This window comes from Felis catus, chromosome C1, assembly GCF_018350175.1.
Source record: "Felis catus isolate Fca126 chromosome C1, F.catus_Fca126_mat1.0, whole genome shotgun sequence".
Taxonomy (NCBI): Eukaryota; Metazoa; Chordata; class Mammalia; order Carnivora; family Felidae; genus Felis; species Felis catus.
The window spans coordinates 18,533,327-18,558,843 of record NC_058375.1 but is presented as its reverse complement, the minus strand read 5'-3'; the positions used below and the strand labels follow the sequence as shown (position 1 = coordinate 18,558,843).

At 58.5% G+C, this 25,517-nt stretch overlaps 1 protein-coding gene across 2 annotated transcripts in view; it reads left to right on the top strand.

The window, feature by feature from the left end:
• The window catches only part of RUNX3 (RUNX family transcription factor 3), a 58,719-nt gene extending 34,967 nt beyond the window's left edge, over positions 1-23,752 (top strand). For both annotated transcript variants that reach the window (XM_023258316.2, XM_045035321.1), the window contains 3 exons: positions 4,958-5,062; positions 15,854-16,012; positions 20,679-23,752. In XM_023258316.2, coding sequence (XP_023114084.1) covers positions 4,958-5,062; positions 15,854-16,012; positions 20,679-21,202 — 788 coding nt within the window. In that variant the 3' untranslated portion in view covers positions 21,203-23,752. The remainder of the gene's footprint in view (positions 1-4,957; positions 5,063-15,853; positions 16,013-20,678) is intronic.
• Positions 23,753-25,517: the final 1,765 nt, after the last annotated feature.

The window sequence follows — 25,517 nt, the reverse complement described above, 5'->3', positions numbered from 1 at the left end:
ATCGTCGAGTGGGAGAAGTGGAGGCGGCTGGCAGAGGGGAAGGAGGGCGCCGGGGTCCGGTGGCACGGAGCGGCGTATCTGCTGTGCCCATGTTGCCCAGTGGGAAATTCCCACTGAGAGGACACATCAGCAATCGACACAGACAGTGGGTCACTCTGGGAGCTGGGACAGGTTGGAGTTCAGGACCCCGAGCCTTTCCCTGGCCCTCTGACTTCTGCCAAGACCGAGAAGCCAGATGGAAACTTCTGCCTGTTTCCTCGATTCTGTCTTAGCTAGGAAAATAGCTTTCCATGAAGGACACATACCCACCACCACCGCCACAGAGCCCTCGCGATAAGCCTGAACGTGGGGCCCAAGAAAAGGGAGGGAAAGAAACCAAGCCATCGGTGTCTCCTGCAGCCAGTAGGTCCGAGGTTCCCACCCCACCAGACACAGTGCCCTTCTTACAACGAATGTTCTGTTCCGCCCCCTTCACCAGCCTACAGTGAAACGCGTAGACGATGTAACTTACCTACTTACGCGCAGTTTCAAAACCTATACAATTCCATAACTATAACGGGGAAGAAAGGGGAAAGTGATTTATGGTAAAATATCCATTTGAACACGTAAATGTTGGGCAAGACTACACTGTGGGTTGAGTGGGCGCTTGCGTGCCTGGCACAACACCCCGTGCCCACGAGGGCACACCGCCAGCCCAGGCGCACGGGACTCGAGGTCTGAACGCAGCATCGCTGTCGATGACATAGTTTTCTGAAGTTGTGAGCAATTCTTGGCAGGGTCAAAAAAAAAAAAAACAACAAAAAGCCCGTCTCCCATCCTGGACAATTCAGTAGATATTAAAAGCGTGGAAAAAAACCTTCCCTTTATGTCAAATTGAGTTAGGCTCGTGGCTCAGAGACTCTTTGTAACAAGTTCTCCACACACAGGAAGAATGACTGCCTCCGTGCCCTGGGCAGTGCTGGACATCTGCGTCCTCTGCCCCCCACATCCCACCTCTGGAGGACCAGACGCCACAAATTCCCTAAATGTCCTCTAGGAGGCAGCCACCGGCCTAGGTGAAAATGAAGAAAGCGTGAGCTCCCTAAACTATCCCTGGCAGGTTAAAAAGCAGCCAGAGCTTGTGGAGAGAGGTTTGGGTTGAGAGATGAGGGTGTGGCTTACCGGCTGCCGCTGGGAGAGGAGACAGAGGGCCTGTTGGCCAACACTGAGAAAACCCCGAGGTCCCCTGAGACTTGTTCCCTCCTGCTGTCCATGAATCCCCCTGTGGTAGGGGTTATGACCCAAGAACCCATCTAAGAGGGACAGGGACTTGCCTAAAGCCACACTCCCGGACCTGGCTGTTTGTGCTGATTGGTCCAGGGCCCCCCTCCACCCCCACCCCCGGTCCTATGGGAATGTCTGGGGTCACTCAGGGCCCCATGGGGCAGCTACTCCTCCCTCCCTCCTCTCTTTGGGTACCCGGGACGATGGTGCCAAGCCTGGAAGGGGGGGGGAGGAACTGTTGAGGAGGGCCGATGACCTCAGGGATGGCTTACCGTTTAGTGCCTGGTGAGAGTGGGGGCTTCTCACTCCCTAGGAGCGGGTCCTTAGTATGCGGTGGGGGCACAGGCCCCAGCACATTCTAACCTTTTGGGCCCTGCCCAAATACTGTGTGACGCGGATGACTCGTTGCCCCTCCGTGAGCCTCAGTTTTCTCATCTGCAAAATGGGAACGGTCTTCTCTCCCTTAATTTATTTAACCAACATCTACTGAGCATCTCCTATTGGGCCAGATGCTGTCCTTGGGGCTGGGGACGCAGCAGTGAACAAGGGACAAGCAGCTCCCTCCCAAGGTAGGGTGGGAGCGAGAGGGTCTCTGATGCTTCAGATTGAGGTCTTTAACCTTTTTTTTTTTTTTTCCTTTTTTTTTTTTTTTACCCTATGGCCCGCCTGACAGTTTCAGAATAATGTGTTTTACCGAATCAAATAAAACACAAAGGATTACAATGGAAACCAATGACAATAAAACATAGTTAGCAAAATGTCTTTTAAAATTGGGATAAATGTGCTGCTTTGTTAGCGTATTAAATGGTAAGATGTGGCAATGGGTCTGATGACGACCACGATTCTGAGGTCGTGACGAGCACAAAAGATATTTAGAGAAATTTGCAACGTCAGTAATGTGATATGTAAATACCTGTGACGTCTGTTGGTGACAAGGTCACAGGAACTTCTGTAATACCTCTGTGGTTTGCTGCCGACGGTCATACTTGAGGGAGATGCTAAATTGCAGCCAGAGGTTAGGGACAATACAATTGTCATTTTTTGTTTTCCTGTCCCTGCTCACGGGCCCACTTAATTCTGAGAAGGAGCCTCGGAGGCCAGGTTTAAGATGCCTGCTTGTGATAAAGTGACCAGAGAGGGCTTCACGGAGGAGGTGACTTTTCAGTGGAGTCCAGAGAGAGTTGCAGAAGCACTTCAATAATTGGGGCCCATCCAGCCTGGCACCCGGCAGTTCAAGGAAGCATTGGAAGTGGCAGAGGCCTGGAGACCCCCCCCCCAGAAAGTGCCCAGCTAGTTGGGGAGGGGGAGGAGTCCAGGAGAAAAGTGACCAAAGAGTGAGGGAAGGCAGGTCCCAGGAGGGGGTTGGCAGGGAGCCTGCGGCCTGGCATTTCCCTAGACCTTCTGCACTTCCAGTCTCCAGAAACCATGGAAAGTGCCCCTGTGGTCTGAGCGTGAGGGGTTAGATTTCTGCGGACCCTGGAGTCCAGGAGAAGACGCTGTTTGCATTTCTGTCCCTGCCTCCAGCGGACTGGCTCAGGAAAATTCTTCCAGAGAGGCCCCACTCTTCCCCAGTTTGAGCCGCACCTCAATGTAACCCACCCCCTGGTGTCTCAGAAGCCCGAGGGTTCCGTGCTGGGGCCCTGGAAGCCTGATTTCCTTCCGCTCTGGATCTCCTGTTTCGGGGGCTAGAGTTTTCATGGATCACTGGACCCAACCGTGCAAAGAGAACCGCTAAGCAGTGTTCCCTGCCCTGAGAGCTCCTCTCCCACCTGTGAAGCGGGGACATCAAGACTGGCTGCCTGCCTGCCTGCCTGCCTGCCTGCCTTGGAGAGTTGCCGGGAGTACAGGGGCTGCAGAGGGGTCCACTCAGGCTGCCTCCCTCGGTGCCCGCCCGTGGCCCCCAGGCCCCTGCCCTTAGGGAGCCCCTGGGTCTGCAACTGGGGTGCAGAGGTAGGGATGCTCAGGGGCAGAGAAGGAGGAGGCCGGCATTAGGGGATCAGCGAGGCTCCCCTCGCACCCTCCCCAGTCTCAGACCGTGTGGGGGCTTTGATGCTACTAGAGAAGAGGGCAGGAGAGGAGAGGCCTACTTCAGCGAAGGTGAGAGGAGAATTGGGTTGCCCTTTGAGGAGAATCTTGACCTCATACCCCACCCACCACTTATACCCCCAGAAGAGCCAAAGAATTAGAGGTAGAAGGCAGAGAAGAAGGCTGTTTATCGAGGGGAAGCCTCGATTCGCTTGTCACACGGGGAAACCCGCCTCAACATAAGACAGTGGGAGAAAGCACCAGCGAGAGGAAGCACTGGAAATGCAAACCAGCTCGGGGTCAGAAGGCAAAAAGCAAAACGCAAGACAGAAAGGCCACTGAGCTGAGAAACTGATGGCCACACAAAGGGCGGGGAAAGCGCTCAGAGGCTACTGCAGAGCGATCTCTCAAAGGCGCCGAAATGCCAATAGGAAAGCATAAAGGAACGTCGAGGCGATAGTTGGCGTTGGGTTAGGACAGAGGATGAACGTGTCAAAACTTTCAGTCTCACTGGGCATGGCCAAAAGGCAAACGGAGTCAGGGGCAGTAAGGTCTTCCTTCCACCTTGACAGGCGGCCATGCTGCCGATGGCACCGCGCTGACAGCTGTCACGGTCGCGGTGACTCTCTGGAGCACCATCTCGCCAGAGAGATCAATGCCCCTGAATACGTCCCAACCCTCTGACTGCGATGAAATCACTCACCACTTCTTGGAATCTTTTCTGAGGAAATAAGCAGAGATGGAGACAAAGATTCTTATAAACGAAAGGTCGTTTTCATTTTATTCTAACTGGTTAAAAAAAAATTATCATTTTAAAAGTTTTTCCTCTCTTAGGAATTTTGAATGGAGACTTTGGAGCCAAATGTCTGTCTAAAAATAGAACAGAGTTCTGGAAATAACAGTTGCGTGTACAAATGAAATGTCGGCAGCTCCCAAATCAGCCCCTTTTCCGCCCCAGCTGCACACACCAGTGAGAAGTCAGCAGGGGCGTCAGAGAGTAAGACAGATAAATAAAAGATGAGGCTTCTGTGAGTTGAAATATTTTGCAGCCATTAAAAATGAAGTTTATGAAGGATTTTTAACGACATGAGAAAGTGCTTATGATGTGAGGTTAAATGAAAGAAAACAAAACCAGGGTATGAAAATATGTATTTTGGTATCATTGCAACTCTGTAAATACACATAACCCACACAAAAAAAGGATTAGAGGAGAAAACACCCAAATGTTAATAGTGTTTATTCCTGGCTAGTTGAACCGTGGGCGATTTTTCTGTGTTCCCCAAATTTTCTATAAAGATCACTCATTACCTTTAGGAAAAAATATGTGCGTTTTTATACATATTTTTGTAGTTATACGTGCGGTGCTCCCCCCCCCCAAATCGCAAGGGTCGCTGCGAAAATCGCACCCCCAAATCGCAAAAGCCAGGAAGCAGGGAGAAAATTAGCAGGGTGGCCAGAGCATGGGGAGGGGGAAGATGATAAAGTTGGTGCCAGACCTCCTGGGGCCCCGAATGCCAAGGCCAGCAGCTGGAACTTCACCCAGAGCCCCGTCTTCTGCCCAGGTTCGAAGGAGAGAGATCTGCCCCTTCTGGGAGGGAGACGGGGTGTTGTTAACAGCTCCAGGTGCCAACCTCCTGCCTTTATTCTCCACTCCCCCCCCCCCCTCCAGGGAAGAGTTTCACACTGACCATCACCGTGTTCACCAACCCCACCCAAGTGGCCACCTACCACCGAGCCATCAAGGTGACCGTGGATGGACCCCGGGAACCCAGACGTAAGTGCCCGAGCCACTGAGCCCGCTGGGCAGTGGGGAGGAGGGTCCAGCAGGGGGAAGGGCGGCAGCCGAGGTCAGACAGATGGCAGTGGTCCCCTGAAACGCTCTCATCAGGGGGCTGCACTCCTGGGCTCTACATCCCTGCACACTCCGGGTGCCTGCCAATAAACCCAAACCCTCTGTGCTTATCCCTGGACTGCTGGAGGCCAGCAAGGACCATAGGAAGGGGTAATGGCAGAATCAGCTTGACCCCCCCCACCCCCCAGGACTGCCCACTGACAGCCAGCTGAGAGAGTATGGATTTGTGATTGGCATCTGTTAGGGAAAGGAACCAGATGGAAAAGTCTTCCAATAGGGTATTTGTGAGTGTTGGGGGTGGGGGGAGGTCGGGCCAGGTTTGCTCTACTCTGTCCCAGCTTCCTCTGCCAGTGGCTGAGGGAGGGAGCCATCAAAAACAGGAGTTGGTCTGGCTGTGAGGCCACATCCCCTCCTTGGAAACTTTCTTTGGGTCTCAGTATGTGACTTAAGTCACACGCATCCTGGGCACTCTGACCCCCAAACCCACACTCAAGAATGCGAACTTGATTCTGCAGATATTTACTGAGCACCTACTATGCGCAGGGAGTCCTGATGTGTGCCTTTTAGCATCAAAGAGAGTTTGTGTTTAATTGCTTCTGCCTGCTGAAGGATAATGCTGTTTGCAGGTTTACATTATGGGCACTTGAGGGGCAGCTGCCACAGAATGGGCCAGAGGTCTGTGTTCACTAAATGAGTGAATGAATGAATGAATCGAATGAATGAATGAATGAATGAAAGAAACAGAGAACCAGCTGGCCAGCTGGCCATTTCTGGACTGGCTGCTTTCTGAGCCCTGACCAGAGTGCTCATTCTGGACCACCCCACCCCCCAACTTGTAACATGCTTAGTGTGGGGTATCGGGAGCTACCCTGCCTTTCCCTTCCTACTCGTGGCCCTTTAGAGTTTAGAAAACCCTCTCACATTTATTGTCCATTGGGATCCTTACGACAGCAGAGCCAAAGGGTCACCCGAGTTCCAGTGGGGAGAGAGTCCAGGCCAGGGGACGTTGAGAACCTGCCAGGGCCTCCCATGGCCTTTGGTGCTGGGAGGGGCCCTGTCTTCCCAGAGACAGTCATCGTCGATTTCCATTCCAAGCTGGGTGGACTTGGGGCAGGAAGACAGAGTGGGGACCAGAGCCCAGGAGGCTCAGAACAGATGGGGCTCTGCCAGGGTGTCGTCAGTGAGGGCCACCCAGGGCTGGCCCCTCCTCCTGGGGAATCAGACTGACCTAGCTCCCCATCTGTCCAATTCCGGGGCCCACTCCGGTGTCTGGCCACTTGGGGAAGGCTTAAAGCTGGGCTTGGTGTCCCCGGATGACTCTCCCTGAAGGCCCTCAGGGCCCCCTCCTCCAGCCTCCCTTAGCTCCCTCATATGGTCTTCAGACCCAAAGGCAGGCATCTGCTCTGGCCAGATTCTTGCCGGGACTGGATGTGGATGGGTCCATGCCCCTGGCCTTGGGATCCATGACCCTGGACAAGTCGTGTTGTCTTTTGGGCCTCAGTCTTGTCACCTGTGAACTGAGTCAGTGACCCTAAGAGTCTCGAGCTGGTGATGTCTGGGAAACCCTTGTGAGCCATAAGCCACCAGGATGCGGAAGACAGCCTGCCTGGTTGGGGATGTTGGGGAAACTGCTGGCCTCTTTCAGCCTCAGCCCCCCCGCCTCCAGGAAGTGGGGTGCTACCACCCACACCACAGGCCTAGAGACCAGTGATGGCATGTGGATAGCATCTGGCTGTGGCAGGGGGAGGGTCCTGGTGAGTCACTGGAGCCATGGTGTTCGGTTATCCCCAGCACCTGGCCACCACCGTGCATTTCCACCACGAGCACCATCGGTGGGTGGTGACTCTTGGTCCGCAGCAGGGGGGCAGCCCAAGCCATGGCCCTAAGGGTATCAAACTGGTGGCACACCACTCTGTCTCCAGGGGCAGAATCGGGACGGACGGGAGCCACAGTCGGCTTCACTGCGATGATGTAGCACTTAGGAGCCACTCCACAAAGCAGTGAGCACCCAGTCCATAGAGGCATGTGGCAGGGGGTCTTAGAGCTTGCTAAGAAGGTTCCCAGGGGCCCAGCAATGCCTGGAATCCCTCAAAACCCCCCATGTCCAGCCGTTCTCAGCCCAGAGCTGCCCCCCCCCGCCCCGCCTTGAGGGCCCTGGATAAGGGCAGGGCTTTGGGAGCCCCCAGTTCAAATCCCCTGCCGGCTCTTCTCTCCTGGGGTCCCCAGACCTGAGACAGCCCTTCTGGGGGTGAGCTGATAGGGGAAGGCGGTGGGAGGCGGGGGTCAGCAGGGGACTGCACAGGACAAGGCACCCGAGGCCGGAGGGAGGGGAGACAGCAAGAGGAAGGAAAGAGAAGCCAGCCCGGGAGATGGGCCGGAGTCCGAGGCCAGGCTGGCTGTGTGACCCGAGGCAAATGGCACCCCTCTCTAGGCCTTTAAGTCTCGTTAAAGAGACTTGTTCAAACAAAATCTTTGCAGAAGCTTATTTATAGAAAAGAGCAGGTGTGGGAGGAGGCAGTTCTCCAGGTCTCCCGTCCTGAGGGCCTGCTTGCCTGTGCCCCCGCCCACCAGGCCTTCGGGTCAGGTCTCACCCGCACCCTGGCTGCCATCCCCACCCTGGCCTTGTCTGTGACCTTGGACAAATCCTCCTCCTTTCCGGGCCTCCGTTTCCCCACCTGTAAGAGGTGAGAGACCCGATCAGTGCTGCTGGTCACCAAGCACTCCTCGTGTGCCAGGTCCCCATTAACAGGTCTGCAACCACCCGGGAGGAGACAGGCCAGGAGGCAGAGCCACTTGCCCAAGGGTGAGTTTCAGTGCACCCCATGGGCTCCAGTCTGGGGCTCAGGGAAGTGAGGGCCACTTGGAAGGGCCTTCCTGCCTCACTGTGCCTCATCTGTAAAATGGGGAGGATAGTAGCATCTGCTCTGGGGAGTTGTCCTGAGCGTTAAAGGAGCTTGCAGCTGCACAGCCCGCAGGAATTACCCAAACCCTCACGGATTATCACAGGATTTCCTTTCTGGGCTTTTCTCCTGCTTTGTGACTCCCAACCCCATGTGAGGGTTGAGCCTTGTGTGGGGTGGGGGTGGGAGTAGGGGCTGGTCCTGGGAGCCAAGGAGTAGGAGTCTGCAGATCCCTGAGGCCCAGCTGTGGGTTCTGTGGCTGGGTCGTTCCCCTCTGGTGCCCTGCAGAGCATGCCCGATATGCAGCCAGGTGGCTGGCTGGGTTTGAAGGCTAGCTTGGTGGCTTCCTGCCTGTGTGGCCTTGGTTTCTGAGGTTCTCAATGCTGGTGTCCCTCATAGTCACCGGGGGCTGGTTAAAAAGCAGGTGGCTGAGCAGGGTCCAGGATCCAGGCAGGAGGCAGTCCGGTGCCTGGCATGGATTCTGGCATGGAACCACTCACCCCATCTTCCGGGTTTAGCAGGTGCTGGCACCTGAAAGGGTAGGACCCAAGTTTTTAATCCGGCCGGAGGCAAAGGGGGACAGTTTGAGCATCTTGCCTGTGGGCCCTTTCTTCCCAAAAATGTACATGGGATGATTTCAACAGATATTTTCCTGGGCACCTTTCATGTGTCTGGCACTGTTCTAGAAACTGGGAATGCCACAGTGAGCCCAATAGACAGGCTCCGTCCCACTTGGGTCTTCTACATTAGAGGTGGGGAAAGATGGTATAAATAGTTCTATTGTCCCTGTGGCCACAGCACCCCACGTGATCTGTGCTCGTTACCCCCTGACTTCCTCTCTGACATCCTCCTTGCTCACCCCGCTCTGGCCACCCTGGCCTCCTGGCTGGTCTTCAAACTGGGCGGCCACATCCCTGCCTCAGGGCCTTTGCACTGCTGTTCTCTCTCTCTGAAACACAGACACCCCCAGATGCGTGGCTTGTACTTTCCCACCCTGAATGAAGGCTTTACTCAAACTTCTCAGTGAGATCTCCACCACCGTCATGCTGTTTCAAATCACGCACATGCACCCACCCCTTACCAGCTTTGATTTTTACCTAGAACCCTGATCACCTTCCAAGATGCAATAGAGTTCACTCATTTATGTCATTTATTTCCCATCTCCGCTCACTATTACATACGCTCTGTGGGGCAGAAGTTCTTTCCTCTGCTTTGCCACGTGCGGGCATAGACCCTGGAATACAGACATGAGCGCTTAGTAGGTGCTCAGTAAATATGGGTTGAATAGATGAAGTACCTAAATGATTAGTCGACTTAATCTCAGGTTGTGGGAAGTCTTATGGGGAAAAACAAAGCTGGGGGGAGGGGTAGAGCGCACAGGGATGGGATGCGGGCAGGGAGAGGATACCGGGGAAGCCTCTTGAGGAGGTGACATTTGACCAGAGAGGCCTGAAGGAAGTAAGCAAACAGGCTCCGGATGGCACGGGCAGGAAGCGTGACCCTAAGCCCATAGCGGGGCCTTCCAGGGTCCTAGAGTTGCCACAATTTCGGTCTCCGTTCCAGGTGTGGGGAGGTAGAGGGAGGCCTGGGCTGAGGAGAGGCCCGTACTCCCAGGACCCCCTAGGTCCCCAGGGGAGTGCACCCAGCAGGAGGGAAGGGGTTAACCTCAGACCTCCCGGGCTCCCCTAATCAACCCCAGGCCGCTGGAAGCCCCAGTTGCGGCCCTGGGAGGGAGCCGCTTGCCTCCCTGCCCGCTGGCCCCCGGCCAGCCGGTTTCCCAGCCCAGCCACCGACCGGCTTTCATCTGCTCACAGGGGGCCGATTCAAGGCAGACCACCCGGGGCCCAGCACCCGCCTGCGATTCCCCGCGGTTGTTAAGAGTCGGGTGTAAATCTCCTGACAGGCCACAGAGCGGGCCTGGGGCCCGGGGGCCCCACCCCGCAGCTGGGCGGACAGTGGCTGCTGTGTCTGGGCTGTGACCGCACCAGAGCCGGGCCAGGCAGCCGAGGAGGCAGCTGAGTGGCTTCGGATGGGTGAAGGGCCCCGTAATTGGGGCCCACATTGTTCCCGGCAGCCGCCGCTCTTCCTGTGCCCGGCTCTGCCTCTCCCTGTCCCCTGTCCCCTGCCTCCCCGTCCCTCTCCCACCCAGCCGAGGCCGAGCGCCGAGCTGGTCGCTTGCCAGTCAGACCTCACCGCCAGTCAGCCCAGCTCTCCTCTCTCGGAGCGCTTGGGAAGCCGAGACCTCAGCCGCCAAGCTTCGTGCAACGTGCTGACCGGTCCAGGTTTGACCTTGACCTCGCACCTCCACTTTCCCACCTGTAAAACGGGGGTGATGGTAGCAGCCCCTCAGAGGGTTATGGCCCTTATAAACGATATGCATGGCTCACCTAGCACGGTGCTTGGCCCCTCGTAGGTGCCTGCAAAAGTGGTTGCCGCTCTCATCACGGGGACTTGTGTTGGGGCAGCACGAAGGCAGGGGGATGGCCCTGACGGTCCCCAAGAAGCACCAGGTACTTGACAGGTGCAGGGACCCCGTGCCGGCCCAGCTGGTGGTGATGAAGGATGCCTAGGGACTCGTGGGAAGGGAGCCCCCAGCCCAGAATCCAGCCCTCGTTCTCTTCCTCCAGCACCGTGTGACCCTGGGTGAATCACTCAGCGTGGCTGGGCCGCAGTATTCCTTTCCCCCGCTTCTGGCCCTTCTCCTACACCTGCGAGGCTGGGCATGCCTACCGTATAGACACGTTAAGGAAGAACTATGGCGCCCAGAACGCCTTCCTTGAGGGCCTAGGCCGGGCCACCTGTTTAATTCCTGCAGCCTGTCCACACCCTTCGGAGTTCCAATGTGATCTCCATTTTACAGATGAGACAGCTGAGGCCCAGAGGGAGAAGGTGACCTGCCCAAGATCCCCAGTGGGTGAGAACTGCCTCATCCAGGCCTGGGCCACTGGGACCTTGGCCTCCTATAAATGAGGGTCACAGCACTAATCGAGGCATGCTGCAGGGACCGGCAGTGACTTGAGCCCAGCTACTGGAGGCTGACAGGTGTGGTGGGCCAAGGTGGGGCCTTACCCAGGTGGCCCCCATCCTCCCTGCAAAGTGTTTTGCTTTTAAACACTTAGGGTCTGTCCTGCAGCTTATCCTCACCTTGGGGGTTAGGTAGTATGAAAACCACTTGACCGTTGTGGTGGTTAAGGCCCAGAGGAGGAGAGAGACTTGGTGGGTCAGAGCAAAGTGTGGTGAGAGAGCTGGACGCTCAGCACTGAGCTGCAGAGCAGGGCGGGGCTCCTGGTGGAGTCCACTGAGACCCTCTCCTCTTCTTCCCAGGCCCGTCCTCCTGGGCCCCAGAGAGTTGCCCTGGGCCCTGGGCCGGGGCTCGGCCCTAACACCCGTTATCTGGAGCCCATGATTGTCAAAACCCAGGCTCCTTGCTTTCAGGATGGACTCCAGGGAGAGAAGGTGGCCTCAAGCCATCTGTGTGACCTCAGACATGTCGCTGCCCCTCACCGAGCCTCAGTTTTCTCACCTGTAAAGTCGGGACAGTGAGAAGATGCAGGGTGAAACAAGGCAGCGCATGTCAACACCTTAGACGCCGGAGTGGAGGGAGCGTTCAGCAAGCAGGGGCTGCTGTTTTTATTTCCGGCACCGCTAGCTGCTGCTCTCAGCCTATGGGGTGCTGCAGAGGCTCGGTGCTGGGACAAGGGGTCTTCCTGCCAGGGAGGGGCTCTTGGGGCGAGCCCCAAAGGACAGGAAAGCATTCCTGGCGGGGGCTGTGCCTGAGCTGTGGCTCTGAAGTGTGAGAGGCAGAGCATAGTTGAGAAACTCTAAGAACAGCAGCAAGAGGAGAGAGGTGGGGTGGGGGCGTGGGGGGTGGGTGACCCATGGAGCAAGCAACCCTGCCTCCTTTTCTTCTGGAGGCCCGAGTATGGCCGGTGGCTCCCACCGGTAGTGGTCATCTTAAGCCAGGGACTCTCAAAGCTTAGAGGGGCCCCAGTGAGCAAGCTGTGCAGAGGGGAAACTGAGGCACGGTGTGAAAGGGCTGAGCCCCAGATGACCGAGTGAGCGAGGCCAAGCCCCCCCCCCCACCACCACCACCACCGGCTCCCACTGTGGGTGGCCAAATGAAAGAGGTCTATTCTGTGGGCCCATCTTTCCCCGGGCACAGGAAGTTCCGTTCTGCTCCAAGCGTGAAGGCCGGGGCCCTGTGGCTCTGAGACTCTCCGGCGCCTGGGCCACGCGGAGCCACCTCAGCTTCCCCCTGCTCCTCCCTTGTTCCCCAGCAACAAGGAAGCCATTCCCAAAGCCCTGTGAGAACTCCCACACTCCAGGGGCCGGGCCCTTTGTGACGGCAGCACAGTGCGTGGTGGAGTATATGCTTCGGGGCCAGATTACCTGACTTCTGGCCTAAACCGACCACATAGCAGAGATCTCCTCTGGAAGCCTCAGCAGCCCCATCTGTACAGTGGGAGCAAAAAGGAAAGCGTCAAGGGACTTGGTCTCAGGGGTCTGCACGCCAGTGCTGGCTCTGCTGTCCCCGTTTTCTGTCCCACACTTACCGTCGTGGCCTCGGTGTCCTGATCTCTGACGTGGGGGTGATAATCTCACCCTCCCTTGGCAGGAGCTGGGGTATAGAAGTAACCCATGTAACTGGAGGGCATTTATAGACCTTGTGTGGCCACAATGGGGACACTGCGGCTTGGGGTAGGGGAAAGGGCGTGTGACTTGAGTGAGGCCACCAAGCTGCACAAGTGGCTGGGCCCAACCTCGAGCCCAGGCTGGCTGTGAACCCTGCCCTCCTTCCGCTGGGCCACAAATGCCGCGTACACAGCGTGACTCAGAAACGGGGCTTCGTTCCACAATGGCGATCATCAGGAGGCCGGACGTATCGCACGGGTTTTTGTGCAGCCCCCGTTGTCTCACTTCAAGCTTGTGGTCGACTAAGACACCCAGAATCTTCGCACCCACACCGCTGTCAGGTCAGTCTGCAGTCTCCACGTCTATCCGGCCAACTTCCTGCCTGTTGAGATCGTTCTGAATTCATTTGCCCCCCAGCTTGTCCACACCACCCTGCTGGTTCTTCGGTGGCCGCAGCAGCAACGGCAACAACATGTCTTCCCAGGCTTATCAGGGCTGAGCCCTGCGGCACCCCCCTCGAGACCACCTCCTGAGGGGTAGCCACGAAGCAGTCCTCAGGGGCTAAGGTTACACAACCAACCGGACGCTGAAATCTCGAACTTGGAGGCTGTAAACTGGCAGCCCCTGAGCAGGACACATCCTACGAGTGGGTTTGGGATGTTTCTTTCCTTTTCTTTGTTTTGTTTTGTTTTGTTTTGTTTCTCGGTATTGGAGTGAATTGCCAGCATAGAGAGCATGGGAGATTTCACATAAAAGCAAGTTTATTGTTCTCCTGCCAAACTGGTGGGTCTGGCAACACTGGGTCCACCCCCATGAGGGCACCCGTCGGCTGGACCGGGGGACAACTGCCCCTCCTGCAAAGGACTCCCTCTTCCAGTCCGCCTCACTCCCCACCCACCCCGAGTGCCTCATTCATGGCCTGCCGGCCCCCAGAGGCCTCAGAGCCCGTAGCCCTGGCTCCAGCTAAACTCACCCAGCCTACATTTCCCCCCTTGCCAAAGGTCCTGGGAGGCCGCGGCAGACAAATGTCCCTTGGGCTCCAGGCCTGGGGCCTCCTGGGAGGAGAAGGGGGGTTCCCGGCTCCTTGGTGACTTGCCGAGCCCACCGTGGCTCCCAGGACTCCAAGTTCTTCCCCAAGAGCCCTCAGATGCCCGTGCGAGGCAGGGGTGGGCAGGGAGCCTGGGTGTCTGTGGCGCCAGAATCCGTTGCATCCCCATTTTGAAAATCAGAAGTCAAACCTGTTCTGAGGCCTCCAACTCTGTCCCCTCATTCCCAAGGGAGGTCAACAGTCATTTCATGCTTTTTCAGGCCCCCAGGATGCCATTTTCCAGGCCTCAGGAAGGATGGTGAGGAGTTCTGTTTTACTTCCTACCTACTTCCCTCTTCTTCTCTCCTTGTCAATCTAGAAAACTCGGCATGCCCCTGCAGACCCGGGGACTCAGGCAAGCCTTCCCTCTCCCTCAGCCCCTCCCCATGCTGCTTCTCCAAGGGGTCCCAGATCCAAAACATCGTTCCCTCTTCCTCACTGCGTGACTGCAGACAAGCCTCTTCGCCTCTCTGAGCTGCAATTCTCTTGGTAAAAAAGAGAACCTAGCCTCCCTGCCTGGCCTGGCCTCCTCCCTCAGGGTTGATTGGAGTGGAATAGGCCAGCCTCGGGTGTCAGGCTCACGGCTGGTGTCTGACTGATCAGCCCATGCCAGTGTCTGTGCGCTGGAGAGATCCCCAGACACAAAGAGGTGTGAATAGGGACGTTTCTGGGCTGTGACAGGGACATTGCATGTGAAGGAGAGTGGAGGAAATTTCAAAACGACCTAAGCATCCTAGAGGACTGGCTGAGCGAGTGGCAGCCACCAGGGGCTGTGACCAGCAGGAACAAGGGACATCTGCTGCCATAGTGATCAGCCCTCCTCGTACTTGCTGAGCCCCCACCGAGCCCCAAGGAGGCCCCCCGAGGTTCGGCAGGAGCTCCGTTGTTTCTGTGGGGCTGGGTTACTCCCCCCATTCTACAGGTCAGGAGACAGGTGGTCCACCTGGCTGAAGAGCGAGTTACAGAATGATAAACCAGCCTGAGACCACTCCAGAGGCTTTCGGGAGAAACTTGCTCTGTGTTTTCCGTGCACGTGAAACCAAAAAGAGGCTGGAAAGAAAGACCCCCAAACTGATCACATGGAGATTTCTGGGGAGGGGTTCAGGGTGGGTCGAAGGAGTCATTAGCCTTATCTGTAATTTTGCAGTGCGTTTGTTTTTGTAGAGATTCATGTGTTGCTTATGAAATGGAAAATGAATAGTTGAAAATGTGGTGTGGCAGGGGAGGGGTGGTCCCCACAAACCCGATGTCATTCAAGAAGCCATGCGGGGAGCCCTCAGCCAGCTGCACAGAGGCAGCGCATGGCCGCCCCAGCCCTGCCCGCACCTCTGGGGCCTAGGAGACGAGGCTGGGGCCCTTCCCCGGGTGGGCTGTGGCAGAGAAGTAGTGGCAGATGCTAGCAGTCTCTCCACGTGTAATGCCCCAAGCCAGGTGCCCCGGTCCCCTGTCCCCAGCTCCCATTCAGAGGTGGGAGTTCGGGCCCTCCCCATGCCTCCTCCACACGTCCCGGTGAATTTTCCCTTCTGTCTGGGGCCCGGCGAGGACAAGGGCTGTGCTGGGGGGTCTCGGGACGGCTGAGGGCTAGAGCAGCCAGCTGTCCCAGGCCAGGGCCAATTATTCTTGCGGGAGGGGGGGAGTGGGGGGGAGTGGGGAGGTAAAGGGTGGCAGCACCCCCTGCCCCTGGGGCTCTCTCCCTCACGCCCACGGGAGCCCACCTGAGCCATTTCACACGGCTGCTGCTTCAGTTTAGCTTGTGCTGCACAGTGGGCTGTTGAGGTTCAAGTAGAAGAACACGTATGCCTACTCCAGCAGGTAGGGGAGAGGCGCGCCAGGTAGAAGAGCACATACGCCTGCTCCAGCAGGTAGGGGTGAGGCGGGCCATCAGGGCAGCCCATAATGACCGTTCTCTGTGCACGAGGGCTCTGGGGAACCTCAGAAAAGAGGTCGGTAGTAACCTGAGGATTGTCCCTGCAGAGGTGTCAGGGAGAACCGCACCCCCCCCCCCCAAGCAGAGTGAGGCATTTCCGTCCCCCTGAGGTTCTCAGGAACCAGCTGCTGACGGGCTTCCCCCCCCACCCCCCCAATGCTTTGCAGGGCACCGGCAGAAGCTGGAGGACCAGACCAAGGCGTTCCCCGATCGCTTCGGGGACCTGGAACGACTGCGCATGCGCGTGACGCCCAGCGCGCCCAGTCCCCGCGGTTCCATCAGCACCGCCAGCCACTTCAGCAGCCAGGCCCAGACCCCCATCCAAGGTGCGGCACGGGCGGGAAGGGCAGTGGGGAGGCGGACGGGGGGCCGGGGCGTGGTCCTGCGCCTCCGGACCGAAAGCTCATTTGAAGGTCATGCGCTGCACCGCCTTGTTTTTTGGAGGAGGTCGCTGGTGCTCATTTGCTCCTACACTTGTTTCCTAGGGATGTGCCCCGACCTGGGCTGGGCCCTTCGTTCATTCACTCAGCAGACGCTTACTGACACCCACCACGGGTCATGTGCCGTGCCTGGGGGGTCAGCATGAATAGACACGGTCCCTGCCCTCCAGGAACTGCCTGTCCCTTGAGGGAGATGGGCATTAATTCCACCGTGTGTGTACCCATTAAAATTGGGGCACGACTTGTCTAAGGAGCCTGTGACAGACCAGTCCCAGTGGCCCCCGCCGGAGCCTCTGCTGCGTCGTCTGAAAGAGGGGCAGTGGTGGCTGCCTCAGCCCCGGGGCGTCAGATGTTCAAATGCCAGGGCTGCACTCAGACAACCTTCGTAAACAGCGAAGTGATGTGGCAGCCCCGGAAACACACAGCGCCCCCTGGGGAAAGCCCTCCCTTCCCCCAACCCCCTCCCCGCCCCAGGGAGTTTCTCCAAACAGAACAGGAGGGAGGCATCTAGGCCGAAGCCCCAGACCGTGTCTCTGTCCCCATTGCCTGGGTGGACGCAGCAGGCACGATGGGGCCTTGCAGAGCAGACAGGATGCCTGGCACATGGCAGGTGCCCACTAAGTGGCTGGGTGGTGAGTATTTACTCTGCACTCCGGGCCCTCTCAGCCAGCGGGTCGGGGCACAGAGGACCGTGCGAGGCTGGCCCCTGGCCAGGCAGAGGCCGAGAGCCCTGGTCAGCTGTGCTGGACAGAGGCGGGAGGGCCAGCTGCTACTGCTTGATGTGGGTGACTGTTCTTTCTCGGCCTGCTTAGAACCCATCTGGCAGATGAGCGAGTTGACGCTTAAGAGATTAAGGGCCACTCTTGGGTCACAGAGCCCAAAACTTTGGACCTTTGACTAGGTCCAAGGGCCCCACTGCACCGACCCCCAGGAGCTTCCTGCACTTCTGAGGGCACAGACAAGGGGGCCCCAAGCAGGAAGAGCCCGGTAGGGGCACAAACTGACTGCCTTCTCCATGCTCCAGGCTGATATGAGGGCTTCCTGGGGCTCTCCACTAAGAGAGACCTTGCCGCCAGGCATGATGCAGTGGCAGGGGGACTTACGATAGTCCCTCGGGGTGAAGAGATGGTCCCTTCTATTCTGGTGTGGGAAGCTTCCACTCTTGGCCCTACTGAGCCCCCAGGGTGGGGAAAGACCCATGGGCTGGTGAGTTTGAGACACTCAGTAGTTGTTGAGCCCAGGGGGCTGCCGCACAAGGGTCTGATCTCAAGAACCAGTGGGAGGTACTCTGCTCCCTGGGCTCATGGCCCACCCCTGCCCAAAGCTGTGCATGCTTCCATTTCCCACAGGCCAGCACTTGTCAAGGTACAGTAGCCTAACACTCTAGGCCTTTCCCTGCTACAGGCAGAGCTGGGGCCCAGGGAGCCCCGGAATCTAGAAGGTGAGAGTAAACAGTGGCTTCCTGTCCAGCAGCTCCTGTGGAAGGAAAGCCTCCCTCCGCGCTGCCACAGTTGTGTGGATGTGGCTACAGGAGCCTGAGGGCCAGGCCAGAACCCCTACCTGCACTCTGGGGGCAGGGCTGACCCGGTCCTTCCCCTTCTACTGCATCCTGAAGCAGGGCCCCCAGCCCCTCCCTAATCATCCACAGCAGCCTTTTGTGGCCGTCTGCCCCAGCCAGCTCTCCCCATCCATCCCCATCGGGCTTGTCCTCTCTGGAGTGGAAGGAAGGGCCCTTGATGACCGGGACCAGGAAAGGAGCATGAACTTTGCAGTCAGGTGGACCTGGCTAGGGGCTGTGCCAGGCTTCGGTCGTGATCTTAGGCAAAGTCCTTCACCTCTCTGAACCTCGGTATTCTCATCTGTAATGTGGGAGGAAGAAAGTACCGGCCGCAGAGGGGTGTCAGCAGGGCTAGATTTGGGGCCCCTTCATTGGTGTTCCCCCTCTGGTGGGATGAGCCTCTGCCTTCAGAATCTATCCTGGGATCATTTTCAGGACCCCCCCCCCCCAACCGCTTCTCTTGATGCCCCTTGTGCCCTTTGACCCCCCTGGCTTTGGTCACTAGCAAGCAGTGCCGAGGCCCCCAGCCCTCCATACCCCAGCCCCCGGCCCCCTCAGCTGTGGGCCCACAGTGGGGGCTTCTCACAGCTCAAAGGGCTCATTCAGCCACCATGCAGCAGCTGGGGCAATTTGGAGAAGAAAATAAACATTTCCTTCCAGTGTTGGGATTGGCTGCTCCACAGCTGGCCAGCTCCGGTTTCCTGGGGCTACTGGGCTGGGGGTGGGGTGGGGGGGCAGCAGCCACAGGGGTGCTGAGGGCAGACGCTTCCCCCACCGCTCCGGGAGGGAGGCAGGAGAGGACAGTGGCAGGCCAGGCAACTCCGAGGGCCACGTGGTCTCCACAGGCCACACGCACCGGACCCGGGGCCACCTTGCACAGCCTTGTGTGTCCTGGGCTGCAGCCCTACTGTCACATCCTGGGGCCCCTGCTCGGGTTTCCTTTGTTTGGAGAATGCGGCTCCCATCCGGTGGGCACCACTCACTTCCTGGGCTCAGAGTCGAGTTGTCAACCCCACACTTGGCTCTGCTCGGGGTGCCAGGCACTGCCGACAGGGCGTTCTGCACTGGCATTCTGGGACGAGGGTGGGGACCCAGGCACCTCTGGCCCCTTACATTTCAAGGCAGCACTGACCAGCCAAGGGACCTGTTAGAATGTTCCAGAAGGCTGCAGTCATCCGGACCCTTGTCCCCACATCCACCCACCTCGAGCCTGGGAGCACTGTTCCCTTCTGATTCACAGCTGGGACCAGAACTAGAGCCCGCTGCTAAGGCAGCTCTCCCCAGTGGAGTCAGGAAGACCCCAAAGCCCTGAGAAGTTACGGGCCTCACCTGACATCACACGGCATGTCGGGCAGATCTGGGGAATCAAGAGGCGCGAGGGTACCCGCAGCTCTCCGTCCTCAGAGCAGGCAGTGCCCGCCTAGAGCTGGCCAGGTGACAGCGACTGGTCTCCTCCTGAGTCCTAGTTGGTGGGTGGCATAGAGGGGTGGGGACCAGACAGGCTTGCCCTCAGGACCACTGCCAGGGGCTCACCCGCCTCTCTGCTGCTGTCCAGAGTTACCCCCTCGGCCAGGGTACAAGGAAGGACCAGGGGGAGGGCCTTATCTCTGCAGCCCCTGGAGTGGCCAGATCTCCTGGGTACTCAGAGCCACAGAGGGTCACAGCTACTGCAGCAACCCTCCTCGGGCCTCTGCTCTGCGTCCGGTCTGTGCACTTTACGTGCATTAACTCCAGGAGCTATTATTGACTCTTTTTCATGTAGGAAGACTGATGCACAGGGAAGTTAAGTGTCCTGCCCAAGGACACACAGCTATTAAGTGTCAGACCCAGGACAGGTGCCGTGCTGCCTCAGAGATGGGACAGCTGCCTGCCTATCAGACACCTGTCAGGGCTCAGAACCCGAACTCTAGGATTCTGTGCCAGGTCTGATGTGCTGTGTGACCCTTGGGCAAGTGCCTCACCCTCTCTGAGCCTGAGTTTTCCTACTGAAGGGATTAGACTCCGTCCTGAAGCCCCTTTGAATGCTGAGGTTTGGCGGGTCTGTGACTCTAAGAGTAGGGGGCAGAGGCTGAGATGCCCTTGTCTCGGAGTCTAGCGGGGAGCCATCCTCGGGGGAGCTAGCGCAGTGCCTGGGCTGGACTCTGGGTCTCTCCAGGTTAAGGCAGGGTCCAGGCCGCTAAGCCCCTCTGGCTGCCATCTCGCTTTGCTGCTGAGGCAGGGAGGGTGGCATCTCATCATGGTCTGGCCTTCAGTCCGCTCCGGCCTGCAGGACAGCCCCGCAGACACAGGCCCGGGGTGAGGGATGTGAGGGTGGGGGACAGACAGCTGCTGGGGACCCAGCCCCGCCCCTCCCCCCCCCACACACACACCGGTGGGAGCTCAGGTAAGCTAACCAGCCCCACCTGGGCAGGAGAGGTTCGCACACCCAGCAGCAGAGAGCGGGAAGCAGCGGCCTCGCGATGAGTTCTAGTCCTTTCTGCGCCACGTCAGGAAAATCAATCTCTCTCTCTCTCTCTCTCTCTCTCTCTCTCTCTCTCTCTCTGCCTCAGTTTCCTTATCTGTAAAAGCAAGCCCCAGCTCCCAAGCTCAGAGCGTCATTGGAGGCTGTCTGCACACCCACGGTCTTACCAGCTATTGACAGGGAGGGAGGAAGGCAGAAGCCGCTTCCCCAGGTGGGGGCCACCTTCACCCCCTCGGCAGGCCTCTGCAGCTGGGCTGTTTCACAGCCAGAACTCCGTGAGGAGAAAGAAAAGCCCTCCCCGCTCTCCGCCCGCCCAGGGAGGCCCCCGGGGCCGCCTGTGGCCCGGGCACCTGCTCACGCCGCCTCCCTGCAGGGGCCGGCCTCGGAGTCAGGCAGGCTCCGGCCCACGAGCAGCCCAGGGCAGTGAGAGCAGAGGCAGATCTAGAAGCAGGGGCTCCGCGAAGGGCCCGTGCGCCGGAAGCCTCTGGGGTGGTGTCAGGCTGCGACTGACTGTCCCCCTTTCTGTCCCCCAGGCACCTCGGACCTGAACCCTTTCTCCGACCCCCGCCAGTTCGACCGCTCCTTCCCGGCGCTGCAGACCTTCACCGAGAGCCGCTTCCCCGACCCCAGGATGCATTACCCGGGGGCCATGTCGGCCGCCTTCCCCTACAGCGCCACACCCTCGGGCAGCCTCAGCGTGGCCAGCGTGCCGGCCACCAGCCGCTTCCACCACACCTACCTCCCGCCGCCCTACCCGGGGGCCCCGCAGAACCAGAGCGGGCCTTTCCAGGCCAACCCGTCCCCCTACCACCTCTACTACGGCGCGTCCTCGGGCTCCTACCAGTTCTCCATGGTGGCCGGCAGCGGGGGCGACCGCTCCCCCACCCGCATGCTGGCCTCCTGCCCCAGCGGCGCCTCCGTCGCCGCCGGCAACCTCATGAACCCCAGCCTGGGCGGCCAGAGCGACAGCGTGGAGGCGGACGGCAGCCACAGCAACTCCCCCACCGCCCTGAGCACGCCGGGCCGCGTGGACGAGGCCGTGTGGCGGCCCTACTGACCGGCCCGGGGTCAGAGCCCACTGCTCCCAACGGAGGCAGGGGCCCCCCGAACCTTCCCGACAAGTGGCCGGCGCAGCTCTGAGGCCCCGGACGGGAATGAGACTTAACGCTCCGGGCCGGTCACGGGCCCGGGGTCCGCGAATCCTGGGCTCCAGAGCCGGCAGGTGGCTCCGAGAGCATCTAGTCCAGCCACGTCGTCGTACAGACAGGCGGGGACCTCCCTCAGGTCACTGCCCCCGGCCCAGTTCCTCTTCATCTCACCCCACGTGGGGAAAGTCTCCTGCCGCCTCCCCCGGAATGACCTAGCTGTCCCCAGCTACGCCCGGTGCTGTCACGGGGCCCAGGTCCCCTGGGGCGGAGACCATCTCTGTTCCAGACAGAGGTGACGTTTGCCCGCATGGCTTGGCCTCTTACCCACGGGGCCCTGGAAAGACCTCCCTGCCCCACCCCACCTTCCTCAGAGACCCCCACCCCCACCCCACGGGCCCAGCCCTCCCTCCACGTTCATACAAACTGAGTCAGAATTGGAAGGCCTCCCCACCCCTCAGAGGGTTTCTCCTCGTTGTATAGATGGGGAAGGGACCCACCGAGCGGCCCAGGAAATCGCTGGCAGAGGTGAGATGATAAGACCCCCGAGCCAGCTCCCCACCCAGCTCTGCTTCCCTACAGTTCCCAGCAGCCCAAAGCCACCCCCCGCCGCCCCAGCTGTCTGTGGGTCCCAGGCCCCAGAGTAGACTAGCCAATGGCAGCAGGTCCCTAAAACCAGGAAAGACACCTGCAGGCAGGTCCTCCATGCACTTTACCAGCCCAAGGCATTCACCCTCTGTTCTCTTGGTGGAGGGCCAGGGATCCCCCCTTCCCTCTAGGCTGGTCTCGAAATTGCCATTTTTGGAGAGAGCGCAGGGACCAGAAAGGTCCTAGCAGAAGACATTGGGTGGGAGGTCGTGGGGCCGGATTTCAGCGTCCTGTCCCATGTAGGTCCAGCCAAGCTGTGCGCCCCCAACCCCCAACCTTGTGGGCAGGCCCGGCCAGAGCCTCTGACAGCTCTCCATCTTTAGTCTGTGCTCCAAAAGCGGTCTGGAACAAAAACCGGTTTCGAAAGCTGATTTTAGAAAAAGAAGCCTCGAATGTTTTCAGACACACTGTCTGTCACAGGTAAAGCCCTATCGTAGCGAACAACATCCCCTCTGCCTTCTGAGAGTGTGGAACTGTTAACAGCCCTCCACACCTCCCCCAGAGGCCATGCTCCTCCAGCAAGCGTCCCACCGACTTCCACCAAAGGCCCACGTTGGTGGGGACCAGAGGGAAACCCAGGTGATGCTGGAATTCACATCCGTGGCTCGTAGACATTTGTAGGGGTGGAGAGCCGTGGCCGCGTGATGGCGGAACAGAAGAGCCATGAAGGGCCCAGCAGCCTCAGCTCAGCACCCCCTGGGCTCAGAGGTGAAGTATCGCCCCTTTAGCTTGCAAATGGGGAAGCCTCGGGGTTCAGGCTGCATAGAGTCTCATGTCTGAGTTTAATTCTAAAAAGGCGTAAATGGAAAAGGACAAGAAAACCCTTAAGGGCTAGACAGCGTGTGGTTTCTCGTCAGTTTCAGCCACATCCTCTGTGGATGTGACAATCTCCCCTCCTTAGCTGTCGTCTCTGTAATAGCTCTCGGCCTGCCGTGCCGCCCCCGACCTGTAACAGCAGCCAGATGATGCACACCGGATACACACTCCGGCGGCAAGTTAGGAAGTCCTTCTGGTAACCTTACTCAGACCTCCCCTGCTGCAGTTTCTTTCGTCCTGTCCTCACTGGAAAGAGCAGTCTCCATCTCTTGACGATGGCTGCGGGGGGTGTCCTGCTGACTCCCTACACCCAGGGGGGCTCTCCACCCCTTCTCAGGAAGCAGCTACAGACCCATCACCCTTGGACCTTGCTCACTCCTGTCCTCTGTGGTTACAGACCGGCCCCCAGGCCCGCGGGGGGAGGCACCCTTGGGTTCCCAGCGCCCAGCACTTTGTAGCCCCACTCTGGATTACTAGCCCTTCCTGATAGCCAAGCCCTGGTAGGGGCAGAGACAGGAAATAAATTGATCCCCCCCTTCCGCCCCCTGACTAAAAGTGATGATAGCCATGCCGAGTCTGATTCTAAGGCCCATAGTGGGTACAGAGAGCAGGGGCTGCTAAAAATGGGTCCTTATTTACGAGGCTGCTTTAAAGTTGTATTAGGCAAACACACTGATTGAGAAAGCACAAGGAAACCGAGGGGTTGTGATACCACGTTACTGTAAGCCTGTTGGTGGCGGGTACAGATCCTTTGTGACATATTGTCACGTCGAGGTGTTAGTACCTGCCACACACCTATCTTCAGTAAATCCGTCCCAGAGCTGGGAAGAGGGTGGGGAGGGGTGGAAACTGCTTTGCACTATAATTTGCTTGATGTGTTTGTTTTCAATGCACAACTTGCTTGTACAGTAAACTGTCTGTCTTCTGTACTATTTAACTGTAAAATGGAATTTTGACTGGTTTGTTACCATAATATAACTCGGAGACGTGTTGAAGGATCCCAATGCCAGACTTCTAGGGCTGCGTGTACGGGGGCCGGGGGTGGGGGGACCTCCCACCATGGCCAAGGAGGAACAGGGCGGGGCCTGGGGACAGGAATAGGGCTAAACCCCCTGCCTTGGAGACCACCCCCCCCGGCCCCCCACCCCCACACCCAGCGCCTTGGCCTCCCTGCATCCAGCTCCATCAGTAATGACCACAGAGACCACCCTGGGCAAGTGCAGCTGGTGAGGCCCCTTCCTGGCGTGGCTGGCACCCCAGAGGGACATCAGGCCTTTGAGATGCCACCACCTCTCCCCCCTTCACAAGTGGCCTGTGACTTTTCACAAGTAGAAGCAGTGTACCCCATGTGGCTCTCGCTCCCCAGAGTGGGGCAGGGGCGGGGGGGGGGCGGAGGAGGTAAAACAGCCTCAGTGAGAGCCCGCGCTGGGACCTGTGTTTGCTGGAAGGGGGGCAGTTTAGCCGCAATCACAACTACAGAGCAGGCAGCTGCATCAGCTCCCCCGGTTTGCAGATGGCACAACTAAGGTGCAAAGAGGGGGTGTCACCGGCTCCACGTCTCCCCAGAGTTGTTTGTGGCTGGCGACGGGGGCTGTGGGCGTGACTGCACGCGGACCTGACTTGGTCCCTGCCGGCAAAAGGGCCTGGCCCACTGTGCCCGTCCAGGCGGGACTTGCGGAGGGGCATTTTCATCAAACCGACCCGATTTTCTAATGGAAATACTTCAAAACTAATCCCAAGGCTTTGCCCCCGTTCCGTTAGGTCGGTCTGCCTGAAACCCAACACCCGACAGGAAGTTTCCATTTCCTCGGGCCTAAAGCCTTGATCCCAGCCCCCTGCCCTGCAGCACCCCCTGGGCTCCAGGGGGTGGCAGGTCGTCTCCCAGCAGCCCCAGCCACCGCTGCAGAATTTCTCTGTGAGCGTGCTCCCAGCGGCGTCTGCCCGGGATGAGCGGGGCTGGGCCTGAAGCAGCGTCTACAGGCCAAGGCTCTGCTTCCATAGATGCGCTTGTTAGGGTCACTTTGTAGGGAAGGATAGAGATTATGAGGGGACCACAGTTCAAGCCCTTCCCCACCAGCCACACTGGGGCCACAGCTGATGGGAGAGGAGCTGTGGCCTCCAGAGCCCCTGATGCAAAGCTCCACACCTTCACCCAGCAGGCACAGACCAGTGCACCCAGGCGGGAAACTGAGGCAGGAAGAAGTCCTGGACTTAACCCCCCTGCCCCCCCCCCCAGGGGTCCCAGGGTTTGAGGGCTGTGTGGGAAGCGCTGCAGTAACCACAGTGGCCTGCAGGTGGCAGCAGATGGGTCGCACCGACGGTCCCCTCAGGGTCGTTGTTCCAAGGAGCTTCCTACCCGTGGAAGGTTCATCTTCAGAAGGGCCTGGGAAATGTCTTCGTGGGAAGAAGGATTTGCTTACCTACCCCCTTCAGCTATGTGGCAGTGGGAGGTCCCTGTCCCCCCTCTGAGCTTCCTTTTTTTAATTCAAAGAGTACCTGAGCACACACTGTGTCGAGTGCACAGTGGAATCACAGGTCCCATGATCCCCAAAGGCCCTGCTTTGGGACAGGGGTTTACACAGCTTGAAGGAAAGGTTGACAAACCTAGTTCGGCAACCCCAGCTTCCTGGAGCCCCGGTCAGGCGCCCCCACCTCCCCTGAGGCACCATCAGGAGCTTAGAACGTGAAGTGGCCTGTCCAACTGGAGGAGGCCATTTTGTCCCAGGGTCTGGGACACCCTTGGCCTCCAGGATTCCCTTTTAG